This window comes from Bubalus bubalis, chromosome 4 (assembly GCF_019923935.1).
Source record: "Bubalus bubalis isolate 160015118507 breed Murrah chromosome 4, NDDB_SH_1, whole genome shotgun sequence".
NCBI lineage: Eukaryota > Metazoa > Chordata > Mammalia > Artiodactyla > Bovidae > Bubalus > Bubalus bubalis.
Window position 1 is genome coordinate 63,203,747 of NC_059160.1, and position 20,688 is coordinate 63,224,434.

The 20,688-nt window shown below is 51.3% G+C and overlaps 1 protein-coding gene and 2 long non-coding RNA genes across 15 annotated transcripts in view; 2 read left to right on the forward strand and 1 right to left on the reverse strand.

Moving 5' to 3' along the window:
• SMARCC2 (SWI/SNF related, matrix associated, actin dependent regulator of chromatin subfamily c member 2) lies at positions 1 to 19,994 on the reverse strand. Of its 8 annotated transcripts, none has more exons than XM_025283729.3 (30): positions 19,810 to 19,994; positions 17,677 to 17,796; positions 16,966 to 17,051; positions 16,426 to 16,507; positions 16,233 to 16,325; positions 15,559 to 15,628; positions 15,258 to 15,327; positions 14,456 to 14,531; positions 14,155 to 14,286; positions 13,936 to 14,051; positions 12,554 to 12,678; positions 11,289 to 11,348; positions 11,094 to 11,131; positions 10,688 to 10,818; positions 10,345 to 10,416; positions 8,450 to 8,563; positions 7,871 to 8,024; positions 7,117 to 7,209; positions 6,769 to 6,885; positions 6,616 to 6,678; positions 6,015 to 6,273; positions 5,615 to 5,776; positions 5,282 to 5,346; positions 4,918 to 5,053; positions 4,677 to 4,843; positions 3,866 to 4,000; positions 2,676 to 3,057; positions 2,263 to 2,346; positions 1,924 to 1,989; positions 1 to 1,370 (listed from the first exon to the last, which is right to left on the reverse strand). In XM_025283729.3, the coding sequence occupies exons 1-30, from the start codon at positions 19,918 to 19,920 to the stop codon at positions 1,294 to 1,296; spliced, it is 3,456 nt and encodes a 1,151-aa protein (XP_025139514.1). In that variant the 5' UTR covers positions 19,921 to 19,994; the 3' UTR covers positions 1 to 1,293. The 8 variants fall into 8 exon arrangements, with proteins under 8 accessions (XP_025139514.1, XP_025139513.1, XP_025139510.1 ...); XM_025283728.3 differs by having other exon boundaries at positions 6,769 to 6,888; positions 19,810 to 19,993; XM_025283725.3 differs by having other exon boundaries at positions 1,924 to 2,346.
• Positions 18,874 to 20,688, forward strand: part of LOC112584546 — a 13,200-nt gene continuing 11,385 nt past the window's right edge. The window contains exon 1 of the long non-coding RNA XR_006550494.1: positions 18,874 to 19,010. This is a non-coding gene — a long non-coding RNA (uncharacterized LOC112584546). The remainder of the gene's footprint in view (positions 19,011 to 20,688) is intronic.
• Positions 20,086 to 20,688, forward strand: part of LOC102389307 — a 9,665-nt gene continuing 9,062 nt past the window's right edge. For 5 of the 6 annotated variants that reach the window (XR_003108821.3, XR_006550490.2, XR_006550492.2 and 2 more), the window contains exon 1: positions 20,121 to 20,687. This is a non-coding gene — a long non-coding RNA (uncharacterized LOC102389307). Of the gene's footprint in view, position 20,688 lies in introns of all 6 variants that reach the window. The other variant, XR_006550493.2, reaches the window with a different exon arrangement.

The window sequence follows — 20,688 nt, forward strand, 5'->3', positions numbered from 1 at the left end:
TGGAACTGAAAGCAAATTAATTTATAAAAAAAAAAAAAGGGAAAAGGAAGAAAAAAGAAAAAATTTACAGAAAATTTTGAACAGAAGAAAGGTGCCAAGACGCAGAGGAAGAGAAACAAGGGGACACGAGGAACAAAGGGCCTGGTGGGAGGGACCAAGAATTGGTGGAAAGCCTTGGAATCACTGTTGTCTTCACATCAGGGATGAAGAGGGGAGAGCTGGTACTGGGGGCACTGGAATCTGGGGAGCAGAGCTGAGCCATGAGCTGCCATCAGGGGGTTGGCATGCCCCTAGGTTAGGCACCCCTACCCAGCTGCTGCCCCAAATCCCAGGGAATTCCCCGCTACCAGCCATGATGGGCATGGTGGGAGGAAAAGGGGACAGAGTGACCCACCATGTTGTAAGGAGGTGCTTAAGTGCTTTTTTGACAATTCCACGTTTTTAAAACTTCCCATTCTTTTAGTGCTCCCCTCTCCGCATCTTCTGGGAGCCAGAGCCCGGGGAGGAGGCCACAAAGCCCCACGTGCCCTTTCTTCCTCCACTACCTACCACAGGAGTCCCCAAGACGTTTCCCCACCAAATAGACATACGCTGACATCAACTACGCAGGAGACTTTTAAAAACACAAAACTGACATTCAGAGGGAAAGGGGTCATTGGCTGAGCTTGGGTGGCCTAAACAGCAACACTGAGGAAGCAGTGGGAGAGAGGAGTGTGGGAATAAATGGGGTAGCCGAGGGGTGTGGGGAGCTGACTCAGTCACTAACGAGGGGCCGGAGGAGACAGAGCCTGCACCCTATTCTATCAGAGCTCTCCCCAGAACCTAGATACCCCTTTCCTAAAACTCACCTCCCTCCTCCAAAAAATGTAAAACTTGGATTTTTCTCACTGGTTGGAGGGCTTTTTAAAATCTCTACTTCCTTTTAAAGGGCTTTTTTTTTTTTTCAATCCATAAAAAATGCAGTAGTTTTGTGGGGATGTACCCTTAACAGTGGTTAATTAGGACCTTGTAGAAACACCTTCGCCCAGCCCTTCCTTTGAGGGCAGTGTCCCCATCCTATCTTCTCTCCCAGACATTAGAAACATCTTTTCCACAGAAGTCCTTGAATCATCCAATGTAAAAATGCATGCCCCTGACAGGCACGGTGGGGGCTTTGGAGGGGCAGGAGGACTTTCCTTACATAGTGACGAACTCTCCAGGCTGGGGAAGGGTCCCAGTGGTGGGGACGGGGCTGTTCCTGGAACCTTGATCTCCATTGGGGATGAGGAGGGAGAGAGATGTCGGGCTGGCTCCTCACTGTGGGGGTGGCACGGGGGTGACTGTGCCTGGGCTCGGGGCCGTGGGGTCTGGAGGCAGGGGGGTGCCTGGGTCTGTGGAGAGAAGAAAGCTGCATCAGCTGAGGTGAGCAGGGGAGAGGTTCCAGACCCAGGCCACCAGACATGCAACCGGGCATGGCATGCAATGGACGGGAGATGAGAGAGCACCCCCATGGACAACTTCCTTTTCCCAGCGTTCTCTCCCACCACACGCTGGGAAAACTGCTACACCCCTAACTGTCCTCCTGCCCCCCAGGGAACTCTCTAAATGGGGCACTTGAGCGTGATGGGAACAAGCAAATGGGATGGCAATCATCATGCAAACAAGTAGCCGTTTTTCCAGTTTACAACTGAGATGCTCTGTGTCATAGGACTCCTCCGTGACCCACCAGTGAAAGGCCCCAGCGTCATCCCAGGGGGCAGCTGCCAGGCTGGGGAATGGTGGAGGACAGCCAGAGAGGCCCTTCCCTCCTGTATTCTAATTTTACCACAGCGTTCAAAAAAACGATCCTGGAAGCCCTAGTACCCGAGCCCCTTGCCCACCTGCCCTCCAGTCCACCCTGTGGAGCCCTCTCCCGCCCCTTGCCCCCTCCAGGACCCTTCTCACCTGGCAGTGGGCTGGCACTGGGCAGGAGGTTGCCCTGAACAGCTGCCACAATGGCAGGGCTCTGGGCTGCGGCGGATCCGAGCCCCGGCCCAAGAGGCAAAGAAGATGGCATGGTGGTGGTCGCCGGCAGGTTAGGATGTAGAGGGTTCGCCATGGACACAGGCAGGTTAGGTGGGGGGAGAGTGGCCGGGGCGAACGGGAGATGGTGGTGATGCCCATGCAGGTTAGGAGGAGGGGGGAGGTTAATACTGATGGAGTCGGCTAGGCTACCAAATGGGATGATGGATGGAGCAGGAGGGGGAGGCGGCATGCCAAAAGGCAAACCCAAAGGAGCATTACCCGCCACGCCTGGGTGCCCGCTGCCTGGCACTGCCCCTGGCATCATTGAGGGAGGAGTTTGTTGGTTGGGGAACGGTGAGGGGCCTGGGAATGAAGAGGAGAGATGGAGAAGATTGGAGGCATACAATCTCACTCACCAACTCACTCTCACAGTGAGGATAACCCAGTCACTCCTAGGCCACCTTCCCTTTTCCTGATACTAGAACTGAGTGATAAATCCTTGGAACAAAATTCCAAAAATCTGGCTCTGGGGAGGGAGCCCTGCTGACTTAGGGAATAGCCATGGTGAAGGAGGATCTGTAGAAACTGAGGTCAATCCTTATCTCCAGTCCTATCACACACTGCCTCTGAGGGGAACTGGAACATGCCCCAGAACCCTCCACTCAGCCAGAGTTCCAGAAGCCATCACTCACCATGGGGTCCAGGGGGGGGTACCCCTGGTGGGACGGCCCCAGGCTGGGGGGCTCCAGCTGGTGGCTGCTGCTGTGGCCCCACAGTTGACCCTGCCTGCCCAAGCTGTTCGGAGGGCCCCAAGCTTCCAGGAGGGGCCCCACTGCCCGCAGGAGCCGGGGCCACAGAGGCTGGAGCCATGGCCAAGCCGTGGACAGTGGGTGGCCCAGCAGCGCCTGGTGGTGGGATAGGCTGGGAGCCCGGGGGCAGGGCTGGTGGTGGCTGCTGCTGCTGTTGGTGCATCTGCTGGAAGTGCTGCTGCCGGGCCCGCATCTCTGCGTACTTCAGCTGCTCCATGTGGAAGGCTTGTCTGTCGGCCAAGAGCTGCTGCCTCTGGTACTCCAGCTGCCGGGGCCAAAGGAGTAGACTTAATCTGGTGGCAGCCCTTGTTCATTTTCAGCTCCAAAGCTTTGAATTTGTCATTACTTTCATCTGGAAACTGACCACCCACCCCCAACCAAGTTCCTCTAGTCAAATCATGTTCTTTCCCTCCTTCAAAACTGAAGAAAAACTCACAATTCCTAGGAAGCCCTCCCAGATCATCTCACTAGCCTCTGAGCTTTGGCCTCTATTTTGCTCTCACTCAGGACTTTTATACTTGATTGGAAATCTCTTAATTTTCATTTGTCAGATACTTGAAGCATTAGCCAACTTTGCTGTCTCCATACTGGATATATGATATCTTCAATTGAGGAGTTCAGGATCAGAGTCCTTGTCTTCTACTTCTTTTATATCTTCTAAGAATCAAAATGATTCGACACCATGTCCATCCTATTTCCTTTCCAACTTTAACCCCTGGATCTGAAGCCCTTACCCTCTCATCATGCATTAAACCTGTTCAATCACTCAACAGTCACTCCACACCAAGTCTACCATGGACTAAGCACCCTTCAAGGACCTGGAGATGCAGCAAAGAACCAACAAGAACTTGACCCTGGGGCTGACATTCTGTGGGACCTCAGTCTCCAGGCTGTACCTGTGGGTCACTTGTCCCTAACCACCCAGGCTGGCTCCTCCTTCCCTGGTCTGGGCTAGTCTGCTCCACTGTGATGCCGTCAGCCTCAGGTTCTCTGTACTGCTCCCCTCGCCCTAAACTGCGGCCCAGCCCGGTGCCAAGGTAGGGCCCCGTCAACTCCCAGGGCACTCAACTCACTGCTTCTCGCTCCCGGTCCATGATCGTCTCTAGCTCCTCAAAGTGCCGGAGTTTGATTTCCAACTTTTTCATCTGGGTCTCCACCAGCAGGGCCACCAGCGATTTGATCTTCCTCTCCTCAACAGCAGCCAAGTGCTAAGGAAGGAGGGGTGGGGTGGCCATCAGTGGGAGGACCCAGCTGAAGATGTTGGGCAACAGAGAAGGGTGGTGTGGGGGCTGACAGGCTTTAAGACAGAACTTGCTGTGGTCACAACCCAGAAAGTAGCACAGGCTTGAGTGGTATTTTTTAAAGAACATGAAAAAAGAGTGGATATCAAAGGATAAGAAGAGGTCAAATAATTGAGAGGGTGAAAATAGGCCCAATCAGGACTTCCCTGGTGGTCTGGTGGTTAAGAATCCACCTTCCAATGCAGAGAAAGTGAGTTCGATCCTTGGTCAGGGAATTAAGATCCCGTAGGTCATGGGGCAACTAAGCCCCCGTGCCCCAACTGCCATAACCAGAGCCCATGAGCTGCAATTACTGAAGCCCTCTCGCTCTAGAGCCTGTGCTCTGCAACGAGAGAAGCTCACATGCTGCAACGAAGACCCAGTGCAGCCAAATAAATAAATTAAATGTTTTACAAAAAAAAAAAAAAAAAAAACAGGCCTAATGATAAAGGCTTAAAAAAGATAAGAGATGACCAAGTGTCCCTCTTAGGATCCAAAGGGGACAGGAGGCAGGCCAGCATTGTGTAATGATGACAAGGCAGGCTTTCCTCCAGGTGCTGTGTGATGAGGAGCAGCACCTCCTTCCCTGGGTCTGAGGCCTTACCTTGGCCTTCACAGCGGCAGCAGCCAGGGCGGCGGCGGCGGCGGTGGAGAGGTTGCCCTCGCCAATGTCACGCTCCACCTTTGTCTTCCTTTCCCCCTCCGACTCCACCACTTCTTTCAGCACCTCCTCCTGCCCTTCCTTGGGCTCCTTCTCCTTCTCAGGATCCACTGGGCCAGGAAAAGGGTCGTGAGCCCTAGAGCCTGGCTTTCTTTCTGAACCCCAACCACCGTGTGAGGCTCACCTGTCGGGTCTCCATCACTCTTTTCTGACTCCTTCTCGCTGTCGCCATCCTTCCCTTTCTCATCGTCCTTCTTGGGTGCCTCACTGGTCTTCTCCTTTGCTTCTTCCTCCACAGTCCCAACTCCTTCTCGAGGTTCCTGGAGTCCCAGGGAAAGGAAAAAGGGGAGTGTCAGGGTGCTGGTTCGCACACAGAGGGCCCAGACCAGGAGCTGAGTTTACACCTCTTACTCGGGAGGGGGCCTGGATCCAGGATGCAGCCCCATCCAAGCGCAGCCCTCGCCTGCCCAAGCTAAGTGGAGCCAGCTCCCTTCCCCGGTCCACACCGGACCCCTCTGCCTTCCCAGCCTGTGTCAATCCCGCTGTACCTTGGGTTCCTTCTTATCCTCTGTGGCCTGGCCCTCTGCCCGCGCCTCGTCAGTCCCGCTCTCCTCTGGGTCCAGGGGAAGAGGAAACAGGAAATGTCTGACAGTTGGTCTATAACACTCTTCCAACTGCCCCTTCTAGCCAAGATCTTACTGAGAGGACTAGTGGGGAGCCACGGTACCTAACGTAAAGCCCTGAGGAAAATAAACACCCCACCAACTCACCCCATTCGTCTCATGCTCTGAGGTCGGGTGGAGGCAGGGATGGTGTGGGGAGGCCAGGAGGCTGAGGCTGCTGGTAAAAAGGGAGGAATTGGGGAACACGGCAGGCCTTACCGATCCTCTCCGGCTCATCAGAGGTGGTCCCTGCGATGCCACTGCTTTCCAGGCCAAAGGCTGGGTCTGCCTTGCCTGTCACTTTGGCGGCTTCTTCCACTTTCCTAACGTGGGCCTCCACCAAAGCTGTGGGTACCTCTTCCTTCATTTTGGAGAACTCTTCTGTAAGACCCAGAGAGGGGGAGGCTGGGAGCAGGCAGGTAGGCAGTTATGGCACTCTCTGTGAGAGCTCCCTCACAAGCCCGGCTCTTCATTTCCGCCTGCGTGGAGCTGGACCATTGCCTGGGCTGATGCCAGCCACAGACAAGGCCAGTAGGGCAGTGAACTTGAGGGGGTTGCACGGTCAGAGTACCCAGCCTTTCAAATGCAAACCAAGAGGGCTGGGAGCCCTGCACGTTACCTAGGGCTGACTTCGCAGCAGCTGAGGCCACTCGAGGGTCGACGACAGAGGCCAGGAAGGCAACGGTGCTCATCACAGGGTTGCCTGACTGGCTGAAGGGGATAGGCTGGTAGGCCAGGGGGCCCAGGGAGGCCTCTGAGTCCTCCAGGTACGGGTCTTCGATGGGAAGCCGGAGAAAATGCAAGATGCATTCATCCTGTGTGCGGCTTCCCACGTGCTCTGACACTTTGTTCCAGTCATCTTTGTACATTTCCAGTGCCTGGTGGTGGTGGTGGAGACACAACCTCACTTACTCCAGTAACCACCTCCCTCAAAGGTCAGCATCCCCCACCCTGCTAAGCAGAGCTGCTTCAGAGCTCTCCGAGTTGTGATATTTATATACTCTGCCAGGCCCAAGGGGAATCTCCAAGTAGCAGTTGGAAAGGACAAGAGGCCGACAAAATGGTCTCAGTCCCTGCCTGGCAGCTGGCCCCTGGAGGAGTATGCGACAGGAGCTGGGAAGGAGAGAGACAGGGCAAGATCACGCCCTCCCCACTCCCAAGTGTGGCCGGCACCCTGGCCACTTCCCTTTCCAGGACTCTCCTTCCCTGGCCCCGGTTACCTCCAGGAGCAGCAGGGTCTCCTGTTCTGTCCACTCTCGAGTGGCACTGGCTGCGGCTTTGCTCTGCAGGGGAAACACGGGTGGGTCAGCGGGAAGAGCCTGCAGCCTTGAGGAGCAAAGGAGCACCAACCCCAGGTGCCCACGGCCCTGTACCTTGGAGGGGACGTTCTTCTTCGTGTACATGTCTGTGCGCAGCCCGAAGTTCTGCATGTCTGTCGGTTTCTCCTTGCCTTTGTCAGGGAAGTTGAGCATTTGCTGGGAAGCAGAGTTCTGCTATTTGTGGAAGGGAAAGAGAGAGGTGACTCCGAGTGACTGCCAGGAGCCAGGGGCAGACAGAGAGAGAGGACAGACAGAAGGGGCTCCCTTCCCACAGCCAGGGACACCCCTGCGTGGACTTCCTCACTGCTGTAGCTCCTCTGATCTCACAGCTCTTCTTCCCGGGCAGGGGCCCCCCAATAAAGGGGCAAAGAAGCAGCCCAGCGGGGTCTACACCCCACCTACCAGCTCTGGCTTGCCCTTAGCCGTCTCTGGCACCAGGTCATCCAGCTCTTTGCCCTTTCGCCCAGCCTTGGTATCAGCATCAACCTGGCGGCCCTGGGGGACAGAGCTTGGTGTCATGCAGGCTGGGCACAAAATGACCAGGCTGAGGCCCTGGAGGCCTCAAGACCAAATGCTGGGCAGCCCGAAGCTCGGGGGGCACTCATGCCACAGTTCTGTATTCCCTGAATGATTAATTAGATCTGGAATTGGCATGATATCCATTTGTATTCACGTGTATCTTTATAGGTTCTCTTAGGAGCTGGACAAGTAGGTTCTAATCCTACATGTCTGACCCTGGGCAAGCCACATAACAATTTTTGTAATGTATGAAATGGAAATGGAAAAAAATGGAAGTGATAAAAATAATGAAGCAAAAATGAAAAAAATGCTGGAAATGTGACAAGGTTAAAAAATCTCATGCAACTGAATCATAAGCCATTTTTCTCTATCTGCTCCATCCCCTGCATTAGCCTGTCTGCTCCCCGAGGATAACAAGGATCTCTTCTCCCTCAGCGAGTCCTTGCAGTCTTAGGTACAAAGGCTGAGAGAGGGTGCTAAATACATGGGACTGATTCCTGTGGCCCTCTGCATCCCATGGAAAAGGAAGAAGCCTCAAACACTCCTGAAACATTACCCTAAAAAACCAGAAAAAGAAAAGTCCAAAGAAGCCCCAGTTTGCCCAGTTCCACCCCGTCCCCGCAGCCCCTCACTCTACCTGCGGGGTCTTGGGCTGCAGCGGCACCAGCCCGGATGGTGTGTCTGCCAAGACGTGGAAGTGAGAGGTGGGCGGAGGCCCCATGGGAGTTGGTCGACTCTCGGCATCCACCTGGTAGTTAATGAGACCCCACTGTTCTAGGAAGGCATGGACCCTGTGAGGAGAGAGGCAGAGACTGGGTCACACACGAGGAGAGGGCTGGGGGCACCCTCTTCTCTGTTCCTTCTACTCCCTAGGAAATATGGCCTCCTCCCAGCTCCTACACACCAGAGACAGCCAAGTCTCCACCTGCACCAGGGCCTCTCTCCATATCCACCCATCAGCTAAACATTGCTTCCTGCATCTCTCACCGGATAGGCTCCTTCACTACAGACATGCTCCTTCTTCCTCCTGCCACACTGCAGAGAGCGCCCTGCCACCCCCTAAGTCACCTTGACCCAAGCCTGAACTTGGCCTTTCTCTAGCAGTGTCTTTCCTGCTCATCCCCTATGCTCCTTGCCAGCAGCCTCTCTACTTCAGCCAAGAGGCATCTGTGAGCATTGTCCTTGGGCATCTGCCACCCCTCAGCTGCAGACCCACCTCATGATGGCACAGACATCACCCGCCAGGTTCCTGCGACAGGCAGTAGACGTGAGATACTCCTGGGGGTTTAGCCGGTAAGTATCAATCATGAAGTTCCGATAGGCCAGGTAGCTTAAAAGAGAGAGATATGAACGGTGAGAGGGCTGAGGGGTAGGGAAAATTGGTAAGAGAAGAACGACCTTCCTGTGTGACAGAGAAGAATGCCTCATCCAACTCAGTACACACTGCGGTTCTCCTGTGTGCTAGACCTGAGGGGTTCAGACCCTTGATGGGATTTTTCATTAAATGAGTTATCTCCTTGGCTGTGTGTGCTTGGGGATGTTTCATCCAACTTTTTTTTTTTTGGCCATTCCACATGGCTTGCAGGATCTCAGTTCCCTGACCAGGAACTGAACCCAGGCCCTGGCAGTGAAAACCCAGAATCCTAACCATTAGGCTAACAGGGCACTCCCTCATCCAACATTTGAGAAAGAAATCAAAAAGAGAAAGTGCCCTTAATTCCAAAGGCAGATGTTAAAGGGAAGTCCTTAGGGGTGCCTCCACCTAGTTAGCAGGGCATAGCCTTAAGAATACATGTTTTGAAGGGGGAAAATCAAAACTAGGATTTGAACTAAGTTCAAATCCTAGTTCTACTATGATGGCCTTAAATTTTGGAAACTTAGTTACCTTAACTGTAAAATGAAGTGTCTGTTGAGAATAGAAAGGTCTGTAGAGATACAGATAGTGCTGGGCACGCTGTACAAGCTCCAAAAATGGCAGCTATTGTGTGGCGTAACGTAAAGTTTGAGAACATGAGGCAGACTACAGGACTCAGACCCCAGCTTTATTACTCATGAGCTGTGTAACTTTAAGCAAGTGACTGACGCCCTCCGCGCCTCAGTTTCCTTGTCAGTAAGTTGAAGATAATAAGACCTACAGCTAAAGCTGATGTGAAGATTAAATTAGTCAAGGTATGTAGGATACTTAGGGTAATGCCTTGGAAATAAAGGGCACTCAATACATATATCGTTTGGTATTTTACACCCAGAGTGCAAAGCGTAAAGAGTTCTAGTTCTAACTCTGCCTGCAGATCAAGTTGAACTCATGTCATCTGTCACTACTGCCTCTGGAGAGAGCAAGGCTTCTTCATACACTGCTTTCCCCAGCAAGAGAAGGAGAAGAGAACCATACCAGGCTGTGGGGAAAGAAACATGGTGGAAGGGAAGGGGACCCCGGAGCAGGGAGATAGGGAGCTGAGGAATAGCTGGGAAGCCAATGCGTTTAGTCCTCAGGGCGCCTGGGCTCGGCACTAGCTCCCACCTGCCCACCCATATCTATCCTGGAACACTCCTAACCACAGAAAATCACCAAACTAAAGCCAGGCAGGTTTGGTCTGAGGAGGAGCCTCGAAGGACAGGAAGATGTCTGAGCCCCAGGCCCAGACTTTACAAAACACATCTCTCTATCCTTTAATTCACAGACTGGGTCTTAATAGTTCCTCTTCCTGTTTTTTTCTGTCAAAACCTACTCTATGGGACCAGTAATAGTCAGTTACACTTTAGCCAAAGAGATTACTTATGCTGGAGATATTTGCATTTTAGACAGCACAGGTTAAGTATGGATGGAAAGCTCTAAACCCTGTTAAAAGAAACAGAGGGAGGAAACACAGCTGAGCACAGGGGGAAGCAGATACTTGTTTTGAACAGAAGAGCAAGCTTCACACAGTCCCCAGCAGATCCCAGAGGGCAGTGGTCACAGTGCTAGGCTGGAGCTGCCTGTGGGCAGACAGCATGTCTCTGTGAGCCTAGCACAGTGCCTGGCTCATGTAGGGAGCTCAAGAATTGTCTGCCCAACTGGATCAGGAGGAGCCAATGGGGACAGGAGGAAGAGAACCACGAGCTAGAGTAGCTTACATTTCTGGAGTCTTGGACTTGTTCTTGCCATTGAAGAACTCAGGGAGAGCCCTCCGTTCGATGGCGTGAACACTGCAAGAGAAGCCAGGGTGCAATGAGAAGGCTCAACTGGAGAGATGGGACCCCAAAGATGAGAGATGGGACCCCAAAGAGAGGAAACGTCTGGAAGAAGGGGCAGCAAGAAGGAATGGGAAGCCTGGGTCTGAGAACTAGACCAGGAGCTGAACTGTACCCCAGGCTTGCTGGCTGAGGAAGAGGGAACTTGTTTGGAGGTGGGAGACGGAATATGCTGACTCATGGTCCAGGAAAATAACACTTTAGTGAGGAGCTGGAGGATCGATACCTGTTGTAGTCAAACCAGGCAGCATAGCTCGGGATGATGATGTGGTGGGTCTGCTCAGTCACGTTGTCCTCATGCAGGTCTGGGTTCTTGGTCTGCTCCCCCTTGTTGCCCGTGCTGCTCTCGTCCTCATCCTATGAGTATGGAGGCTGCTGGACTCTCAGCATTCTCGTTTAGCCCTTAGCAACCCCCTGCTTCTCCCCCACCCTGGGAATGTGGGCACTAAAGATGGGATGGAACAGAACAGTTATGGGCCCTGGGATTCAAAAGGCTCAGAGTTTTGAGCAACAGTGAGAATGAGTTCTAGGGTGGGAAGAGTCTGGGCAGTGGAAAGTTCTGGGTGAAAAGAACTTTATAAACACAGGGCAGAAACACAGGGAGAGGTAGGGGCCCTCTAAACTGGCTCTACCTTGCCTGTGGTCTCCATGCTTTCATCCTCTTGTTCATCTGAAAGAGAGAGACAGCAAGATAGAAGGTTGGTGCTGCCTGAGGGTCCGGAGAACAAGTGCGCTTTTGGAAAGGCCCCGGCAGGCCAGGGGCAGGGGTCGGCCTCCCGCCCCCACCTCTAGGCTCTGACTGCCTTGCCCCGAGCGCCCCATCTTACCCAGGTCAGTCATGGTGCCTCCTTTGACTGGGGCGGACTCCGAGTCCTTCTTAGTGTTGACTGCCAGGGGAGAGAGTCATTTTAACAGACAGGTTCTGTCTAAATCAAGCCCTCGCCTCTCCACTGTGAACAGTTCCAGAGAGCTCACTTTCTCCCAAAGCTTGCTCCATCTGATTACAAAATGTAATAGCTTGCTCCAGTCACAATCATTCTAGAGCTTGAAACTTTTCCCCTTCCCCCATCAAAGATTCATTTTACTCAACCTTTTTCTTATAAAGAAGCATCTTCTACTCTACGAACATTCATCAATCACTCTTGTCTTTAATTGCCCCTTATCTCCATCTAGAAGTCTATAAGTTCCTTCTGGACTGACACAGTCTGACCAAATCATTCTGCAGAGGAGTGGCTGTATCTTAAACATTTTTGAAAGCAGAGGACATTTTTCTCCACTGAATTCATACACAGAAGCTCACCCGAGAAAACACAGAGAGGAGAGCTGCTCTGATGGAAGAAGGGGTGAAAGCTGGAACTCCTCTCTCAGTGGCCTTCCCACCCTACTCCTGAAACCCACTCCTGGATGTCTGTGGAATACAGACATAAAGCAGTACTGCAGAACAGTAGTCTCCAAAGTGGGGATGCAAAAGAGAGTTCACTGGAATATAGGCCAAGAATATTAGAACCTCTATTTTTTAATCTTATCCTCTACATTTTCCTGATTTTACATAACGTATGTGTTTTATAATGTTCCTAAAAGTAGTGGTGAACACTACATGTGTATAATTTGTGCTCAAGTGTATCTTACTGAAATTGAAAGTGAAAGTGGCTCAGTCATGTCTGACTCTTTTCAACCCCATGGACTGTAGTCCATGAAATTCTCTAGGCCAGAATACTAGAGTGGATAGCCTTTCCCTTCTCCAGGGGAATCTTCCCAACCCGGGGACTGAACCAAGGTCTCTTGCATTGCAGGTGGATTCTTTACCAGCTGAGCCACAGGGAAGCCCAAAAATACTGGACAAGGTAGCCTATCCCTTCACCAGTGGATCTTCCCGACCCAGGAATCAAACCAGGGTGTCCTGCATTGCAGGCAGATTCTTTACCAACTGAGCTATCAGGTGTGTAATAAAAAAAGTCTGGAGACAGCATGGCCCATGACTCAGACATGGAAATGAAGTTAGAGGACTGTCTGTGGTGATGACAATGACTTCAATAACCAGCTGACGTGAAGGGTAAGAGTCTCTATACCTGGAGCTGGGCCTGGCCCATACCTGTCTTAGGCAATGTCACCTCTTCCACATTGGGGACCGGTGAGGGCTCATCCATGTCCTTTGTCAGGTCTTCTTGCTCCTCCTCTCTGTGGCCTCGCTTTGACTTGGTGTAAGGTGTTGAAGGACTGTAGAGGAAAGAGAGTGAAAGTGAATCCAGGCATCCTTGGGCAAGGAATGCCTGGAAGGTGAGTTCAATGGAAAGGAAGCAGGAAAAGCTCCCAAAGGGACTGTGAGGTACCATGTGATAAACATAAGTAACACTGCTGTATGGTGCACACGACAGTTGTTAGCAGAGTAAATCCTGGGCTTCCCTGCTGGTCCAGTGGTTTAAGAATCCACCTGCCAATGCAGGAGACACAGGTTTAATCCTTGGGCTGGGAAGATCCCACATGACACGGAGCAACTAAACTCCTGCAACACAACTACTAAGCCTGTGCTCTAGAGCCTGCGAGCCTCAACTACTGAAGCCTCTGTGCTCTAGAGTCCGTGCTCTGCAACAAGAGAAGCCACCTCAATGAGAAGCGTGCTCATCACAATTGAGAGTAGCTCCTGCTGGTCACAACTAGAGAAAAGCCCATGCAACAATGAAGACCCAACACAGCCAAAAAATGAAAAAATAAATAAAAATTAAAAAAAAGAGTAAATCCTGAGGGTTCTCAGAACAAGGAAAAAAAATTTTTTTACTTATTTTTCTATTTCTTTAATTTACTATCTACATGAGACAAAAGACGTTTACCAAATGTACTTTGATAATCACTTCACAATGTACATAAACCAAATCATGATGTATTCCTTAAACTTCTACAGGGCTGTATGTCAGCTACATTCCAATAAAACTGCAAGGAAGGGACTTCCCTGGTGGTCCAGTGGTTAAGAATCCACCTTCCAATGCAGGGAAGTGGGCTCGATCCCTGCTCCAGGAACTAAGATCCCACATGCGGCAGGGCAACTAAGCCCATGCCACAACTACTAAGCCTGAATGCCCTAGAGCTTGTGTGCCTTAACTAGAGAGCCCACGAGCTGCAAGGAAGATCTTGAGCAACCTTGAGTACTGTAACTAAGACTAGATGCAGCCAAAAATAAATTAATTAAGAAAAACAACTGCAAGGAAGAAAAAAGGGAGAGAAAACCCTGACAGCAGAACTGAGCAAAGAAGAAACTGATCACTACAAAGTAAGTGGAAGAGGCAAAGACCTTTCATCTGCAGATTAAGCTCTCTTTGAGTGACCAGGACCGGAAGTAGACACTGGATAGCTAAAGATCTCCTCTTCCCTTGTAGGCCAGCGCCTGGTAGTTAGTTATGGGAGGGGATTAGTCCTTCCTTCCTTAACCAGGGAGTGGACAGAGCAGTGAAGGCAGGGGCCGGTTAGGGGCTGGCCTACCCTTTCTTAGCATTCTTCTTCTTGGCTTCTGGGGTCGGTGAAGGTGAGGGGGAGCGCTTCCTCTTCTTATAGTTCCCCCCCTTCTTGTCCCGTCGGTCTGAATCTGGGCTGTTCACCTGCCCGTTGAAGAATTGGGGCAGATGTCAGCCAACAATCTCCAACGAAGATTGTTCTGAGACTTGGGCTAAGGGCTCAGGAGAAATGAAAAAGAGTTTTCACCTCATCTGTCAGCGTCTTGGCTGAAATCTTCTTTCGGCGGGAGACAGGGTTTTTGTCATCATTTACTTCGTAGTCTTCCTCATTCATCCATTCATTGAAGGTGTCTGTGTCCAGGATCCATTTTGCATGAACCTGAAGTACAAAGGCAGACTGTCCTGGGGAGAGGCCTGGAAGCCCTCGTTTTGTCTGGGGACCCTTAACAGAGGAACCCAAGGGCCCAGGAGCCTCTCTGTTCACCTCCAAGAGCAGTCTGGCCCCGGTATTCTTCTTGGGGGAGGGAGGGCGGACAAGGAAAGCTCACCTTCCTAGGTTTCTCAGGAGTAGGAGCGTCTTCCACAGACGCTTCAATTTCACTGGCTGGGATCCACGTGTCATAACTGCCATGGGAAATTGAGCGTGAAGCACAATCAATGGGATAGAGTTGTGGAAAAATAAAGGGCAAACCTTTTACTTTTTCCATTTACAAAAAGTATCGGGTTGTTGGGTTACTTTTTGTATGGTTTGTTGGGTATGATTGTTTTTTCCAATTAATATTGGGATTCTTTTCACTATATAGTAATAAAAATGATTACAAAACGTTTCAAAAATAGAAAGAAATCATCCTAACACAAGCACTGTGACATTCAATATATGTTTTCCCCAGTAACTTTTTTCTACAATTTTTTTTCCTATTATTTTGTTTTTACATAATGGCGATGATACATGTCATTTTACATTCTACTTTTTGCAATACCTACTTATAAATTATGTATGGTATCTCTATCACTTTAAATACTGTAAAATAACCCACTGACTAGATATATAAATTTGCTGAAACATTTCCCCACTGTTAGATGTTTAGATTATTTCTAATGTTTACTTACCGAAACTCATACTAGGATAACCATCTCACACACAAAGCACCAATCCTTTTAGCCTAAGTTTTGTCCAGTAAGCCCAAATTCTTCCCACAGGACAGACAAGAGGGTTCCCATAATAAGTGGGAGAACAAACTAACAGAGCGAAAAACAACCCTCAAAAAGTGCCTTCTTGCTTTACTAGATGTTCTAGGGCTTTTCAGTCTGGCTCTTGTACTTAAACTTGTCCCCAGATCCCATCCTCACCTGTCAGGATAGTAGCCCCAGTGCAGAAGAACCTGCTTGTCTCTCTTCATGACTGGCCGTACCCATTCCTCTGAGGACAGAGACAGAGCAGGGTGAGACATGAGCTAAAAGGGTATATATACTAAAGAACTCTGTATACAACACCTGCTGCAGCAGGGCATTTGGGAATACGAACAAGGGTGGTAAGAAGATTCAGGGTTCTAAGGAGGGAGGAGCCCAGGCACTGCACAGCTATTGAGTGGTCCTCCATCTCCCAGTCCAAGCCATCCACTGCAGTGACCCAAGAAAACCCAGGTCTCACCTTCCTCCAGGTTCCCTGGAACGGGATACACAACGTGGGAGGCACTGTTCTTATCCTCAGTGACTGTTCCCTGGATGACATAAAGAGAAGCAGGTAAGTGTGGTCCTCTTTGAATTAGTCATGAATGTAAATAAAGCAAAGTAAGATTTAACCACAGATCTGCCTTCATAATCATATGGTATCAGAATGGTATGAAAGTTGGTTTGCATTCTCTAAATACACATCGGCTGAGTGGCAGAGAGAAACGGCTGGGACTTTGCTAATAATGGTGAAAAATCAAAGAATTTTAAATTGCTACAGATAAACCTCTGAAGAGATAATCTGTTACACATGGGAAATGAACAGTCAAGTTTATGTCCCTGTATGTCCCAATGACAGCTGCTTGTTATTACAGAGTTCCAGAGAGCAAAGATCTCATTTATCTCAAATCAGGCAATCTCTAGCTCAGTGGAATAGATGCTTTTCCCCTCAGGCCTATGCAGTCTCTAGGAACAGTGATCTAAACCTGCCAAGAATGGGAATGGGAGAAACAGAGAAACAGAAACAGAGGCTTAAAGCTTTAATTCTAATATTCTTCCAAATAGGTAGGGCTACCGTGGGGCTGCTTCTTGTATGCCAAACATCAGAAAAAGAGTCATGGAGTTTCTAAAACCTCTCCTGACCCACCCACTCACCTGATGTCTCTTGATAATGTCTTTTAATTTCCCTAGCAGTTTGGGTTCAATTTCTGGGCACAGAAAAATGTTAGGTCGAGACAGGCAATTATTCTGTGGGGAGAAGAAATAAGTGGGATGAGATTACAGGGAAGGGGTGTTTGGGATTCTCATCCAGGGAAGGGAGATAAGTGGGGGAGTTCTTGACTATTACCTGCACCAAGGACTTCTCAATGGTCATGAACATTTCCACATTGCGGTCCATGCGTGATGGATTCTGGAAATCGTAACGCCGCCTTATAAAGAAGCAATAATCTAGTGAGTGGTATAGCTCAAGTCTGGGGACGAGGTTAGCATATGTGGTTATTTTAATATGGGAGATTAGGAGGCAATTTTGCCTTCAGCTGTGCCAAAATCGCCTGGGATCTGGGGTTCACTGATCTCAACTCCACAAATCACTTTGTACTTAGTCTGAAAGGACAAAGAAAGGCTTGAGATGTCAACCTAAGAATCCCTTTTCCTCTACAATACACACACTGACATACATATACATATTCACTCATTCTTAAAGACTCTTGGCTCTGACTCCCAGCCACTTTTCTGACCTAGCAGGTCAGGTCTGCTGATCTAGCGAAATAAAAGACTTGCAAGAATGTCTACCCTCTCCCACCCCACAAAGACCCCAGGGAATCATAAAGGGGGATTTCCTTTAAACTAAATGTAAGAAGTACAGAGAGAAGAGAAGGCATCTCACCATCCCTGGTCACTCTTGAATTTGTAGGCAGCTGCAAGTATGTGGCACAGGGAGCCTCCTGCTTTGAAATCTAGGAAACATTTGATCTACAAAATTGAGACAGGGAAGAAGTATGTGATAGTTACATTCTAAATTCTGTTATGATTTAACAATCCTTTCACAAAATCTTATGCTGAACTGATCTTCCTCTCAAAGCTGGAATTCTTTAACCCCTGTGCCATTCTATCTTGTAGCCTAGAAGAGGGGAGAGAAAGAAACCAATATTCACAAAGCCCCACTCTGTCCCTTACTGGATTCCCTTTACTGGGTTACCTCGTTAATCATTACAGGTTATACCTACAAGGTAGGTATATTAATCCCATCGAGAGATAAAGGAACCAAGACTCAAAAGGCACAAATGGCTTGTCCAAGATGACAGAGACACCAAGTGGCAGAGCCAGGATTTGAACACAAGAGCGTGCAAATCCAAATCTCACATGTTTTCACCATGCCATGAGTTTCATGACTGAGTTTCGATACTCTGAGATAACCTGTTGCAAGAACTATTACTAGGACAAAGGGGATGGTAAACTGGGGGCTCTGCCAAGCCAGTAACACCCCAGCCAGGGAAAGGGATGGTAGGAAGTCACCCAAACCTCAAAAACTAGAAGATTTACAAAAACACAAAAGACAACTCCTTCTCAGATTTGCCCCCTTGCTTTTTGCACTCACCGGCAGTTTAGTGAGCGGTGCATTGCTGACATGTTTGCCAAAAACTTCTTCCTGAAATTGTAGCAACTGTACAACCAGGCTAGACAGGGACTTGTTGGTGGGTGGTTCGGCTTGTATATACTGGGGAACAGGGAAAAGGAGAGAAAAACAGACCCCAAATCAATTTTCCACCGTCTCCCTTATTTCTTCCCCAGGAGCTCTGGAAGCATCTGGGATAGAAACAGTGTCTTCTTCCCCCACATGCCTAATCTCTTAGAAAGAAAATGGCAGAAGGAAGGCGTGAGGTGCCCCTCACCAAGAAGATGACATTCAGCAGCTGCCTACTACCAGTACCAGTCTTGGGTGCTGGCGGTATAGGCAGCTTCCTACTCTCCCTCAACTACACCCTAAAAATGGAGTTGCAGGATACCAATCTTTAGCCAATGGCACCGAGAGTTGTAAAACTGTGAAGATTCATAGGGATCAGGCCACAGAAGCAACATCTGGAATGCTCTAAGGGAGACAGCAGTCTACTTCTTTGAGTAATGGTGTGGAAGGTCAAGATTCCCCCTATAATACAGCCTGATAAGAAAGGTGCAAAGAAGCAATATAGGGCACATGTCTTCACATGCCCTCCTAGAAGGGAAAAAAGACAGCTACTGCCCAGCCAGGTGGGAAATAGCAAGCCAGTATCTACCCTTCTTGAGGAAACTGTATTGGACGCAGGCAAGCCTGGGCCTTCTTAAATATTTCCATATTATGCGACCTAGCATCCTAGCCTTCAGTTCTCATGTAAAACTGTGCGAAGAGGCTAACTTTACCTTTTGATCCCCTTCCTCAACCCTGCCCATAGAAAAAAGTGCACCTTTTGGTGGGAGGTGTAAAGAGATCCTTGAAAGAAAAGGTAAATGACAAAGAGCTAAGAGCTTGACAGCTGAACTAGGTCACAGGCTGTCAATCCCCCCAGGGCCAGACACTAAGCCCCTAGACTGATCTCCTGTTCAAAAGGTCAAAGGTAGACACCTGGGAGCCAGAGCCTCACGCTGGTGTAGACAAGCCACAGACTCAGCAGCTGTTGGTCAAGCTCTGAAACCCAGAGAGACCTCTGAGAACAGAGCCAGACTCACAACCAGGATCAGAGGGGCGTTCTCCACCGGCCCATCACACTTCTGACAGGTTGCAGAACTGAGCAGGAAGAACTGGGGAGCTGAAGGAAAGTCTGAGAACCTCTTATTGGGGGCAGTGAGAAGGAAGAGATGCAGACCCTCTCCAGAGAAAAGCCCTACGCAGAGATGTTCCTTTCAACCAGGCCTAAAGACAAAGACATCACCAGGAAGAGGTCTGGTATAAGACAGGTAAGGTTTGAACCCTTTGTTCACTACCTTATTATCTCCTGTTACGGGATGGGGGACTCCAGACACAAACTGCATCCTAGTCTCTGAACCCCAAACCCAAGGCAATGCAAGGCCAGGTGGTGGGGTGATTTCATTGTGAAGTTGAGCAATGGTTTTAGAAGGGGTAGCTAGCTGCCCAGGAACTCCTATACCCTGACTCCCAAAGAGGTTCTGTTATCCCTTGTACGGAGATGGGGGGCGGGCGGTAGACAGGTGATCGCGGGGCGGGGGCCTTTTTCAGGCTGGTGAGCAATCGAGGGCCTGCTCTGGGGCTGTTTATCCTCCGGCTTTCATCATCTTTCTCTGAGCATACACAAAGCACCGGCGAGGCCTCAGCCCTGCTGGTACCTGGCTCCGTGGGGAGCTCTGGCGGGCACCGTGGCGGGCACGCTCGGGTGTGTGTGTGGGGGGGTACATTCGGCACCCGTCCACCCCCGACCGTCCCTCCCGGAAAAGCCCGGAAGGCGATGCTTATGGAGGGTGGGCAGCTGGCACCGGGACCCGCCGGGCCAGTGGAGAAAAACAAGGGGCAGAGGGCGCAGCAGTGGGGGCGGGGGCTGGAACCAGAGGCGGGGGTGAGGGGGGGTTGTTAAAAGAGGCTGGGGGAGGGGCGCGGGGCGGCGGAGGGCGCGCTGGGGCCGCTCCGGGGGCCGCAGGGGAGGGGCCGCGGGAGGGTGGGCAGGGGCTGGGGGTGGGGGGAGCCGCGGGGCCTCGGTCCCTTTGTCCCGCCCCCGGCCCCCGCGCGGCCCTGCCCGCGTACCTTCTTGTAGTTCTTGCCGAGCCACAGCCGCACGTTGTCGAACTGGGTCACGGTGTCCGCGGCCTCGTAGTACTTCACGTTGGGGCCGCCGTCCTTCTTCCGCACCGCCATCTTCTCGGGCTCGGGCCCCGCCGCCGCCCGCCCCGCTCAGCTCAGCTCCCGCCTCCTCCGCCTCCTCCTCCGCCCGCCTCCCGCCGCCTCCCGCCGCCGCGGCCGCCGCCTCCCGCCGCCTAGGCCGGCCCCGGCCCGCGCAGCGCCCCCTGCCGGTCGGCCGGACGCGGTGGCGGCGAAGAGCCTGGCGCGGGGCGGACCCTGGCGGCCTCCCTGGCGGCGGCGGCGGCGGGCGCCGCCGGAGCCCTAGGGAGGAAGCTACTTCCTGGAGGGGGCGCACACTCCCCTGAGATCGCCCTTTACCTGACCTGAAGTCTTTTCTTGCCTCTCAGCCGGGGGAGTGGGGTACCTCTCTATCCTACCCCAGAGGGATGCCGGTCGCCTGAGGAGCCCCCAGCCCAGTCCTCAGTGGTCCTCACCTTGCACATTTCTTAACCCCACAAAGCCCCTAATCCCGAGGAGCCTTGGACCCGTTTCCGCAAGAAGTTTCTTCCTTTCATCCATCCCCAGGAGTGCCCCGTTTAAACTCCTTCTGAGCCTCCCTCGCCCCTAACTCCTTGTCCCAGGTCTAACCCGAGGAGTCCCCTAGCCGCCACCCCGGGGACCCAGCCCCTCCTCTCCAACTGCTTTCCTCTGCAGGCCTCGCCAATGCTTGCTAAACAGCTTTGTGCTCCTTGAGACCCTCATCTTCGTGGGGCGAGAGACCCTTCCTCCTTGGGTCACCCGATCCACCCGACTCTCTTCCTTTGAGCGGCGTGGAGGCAGAGG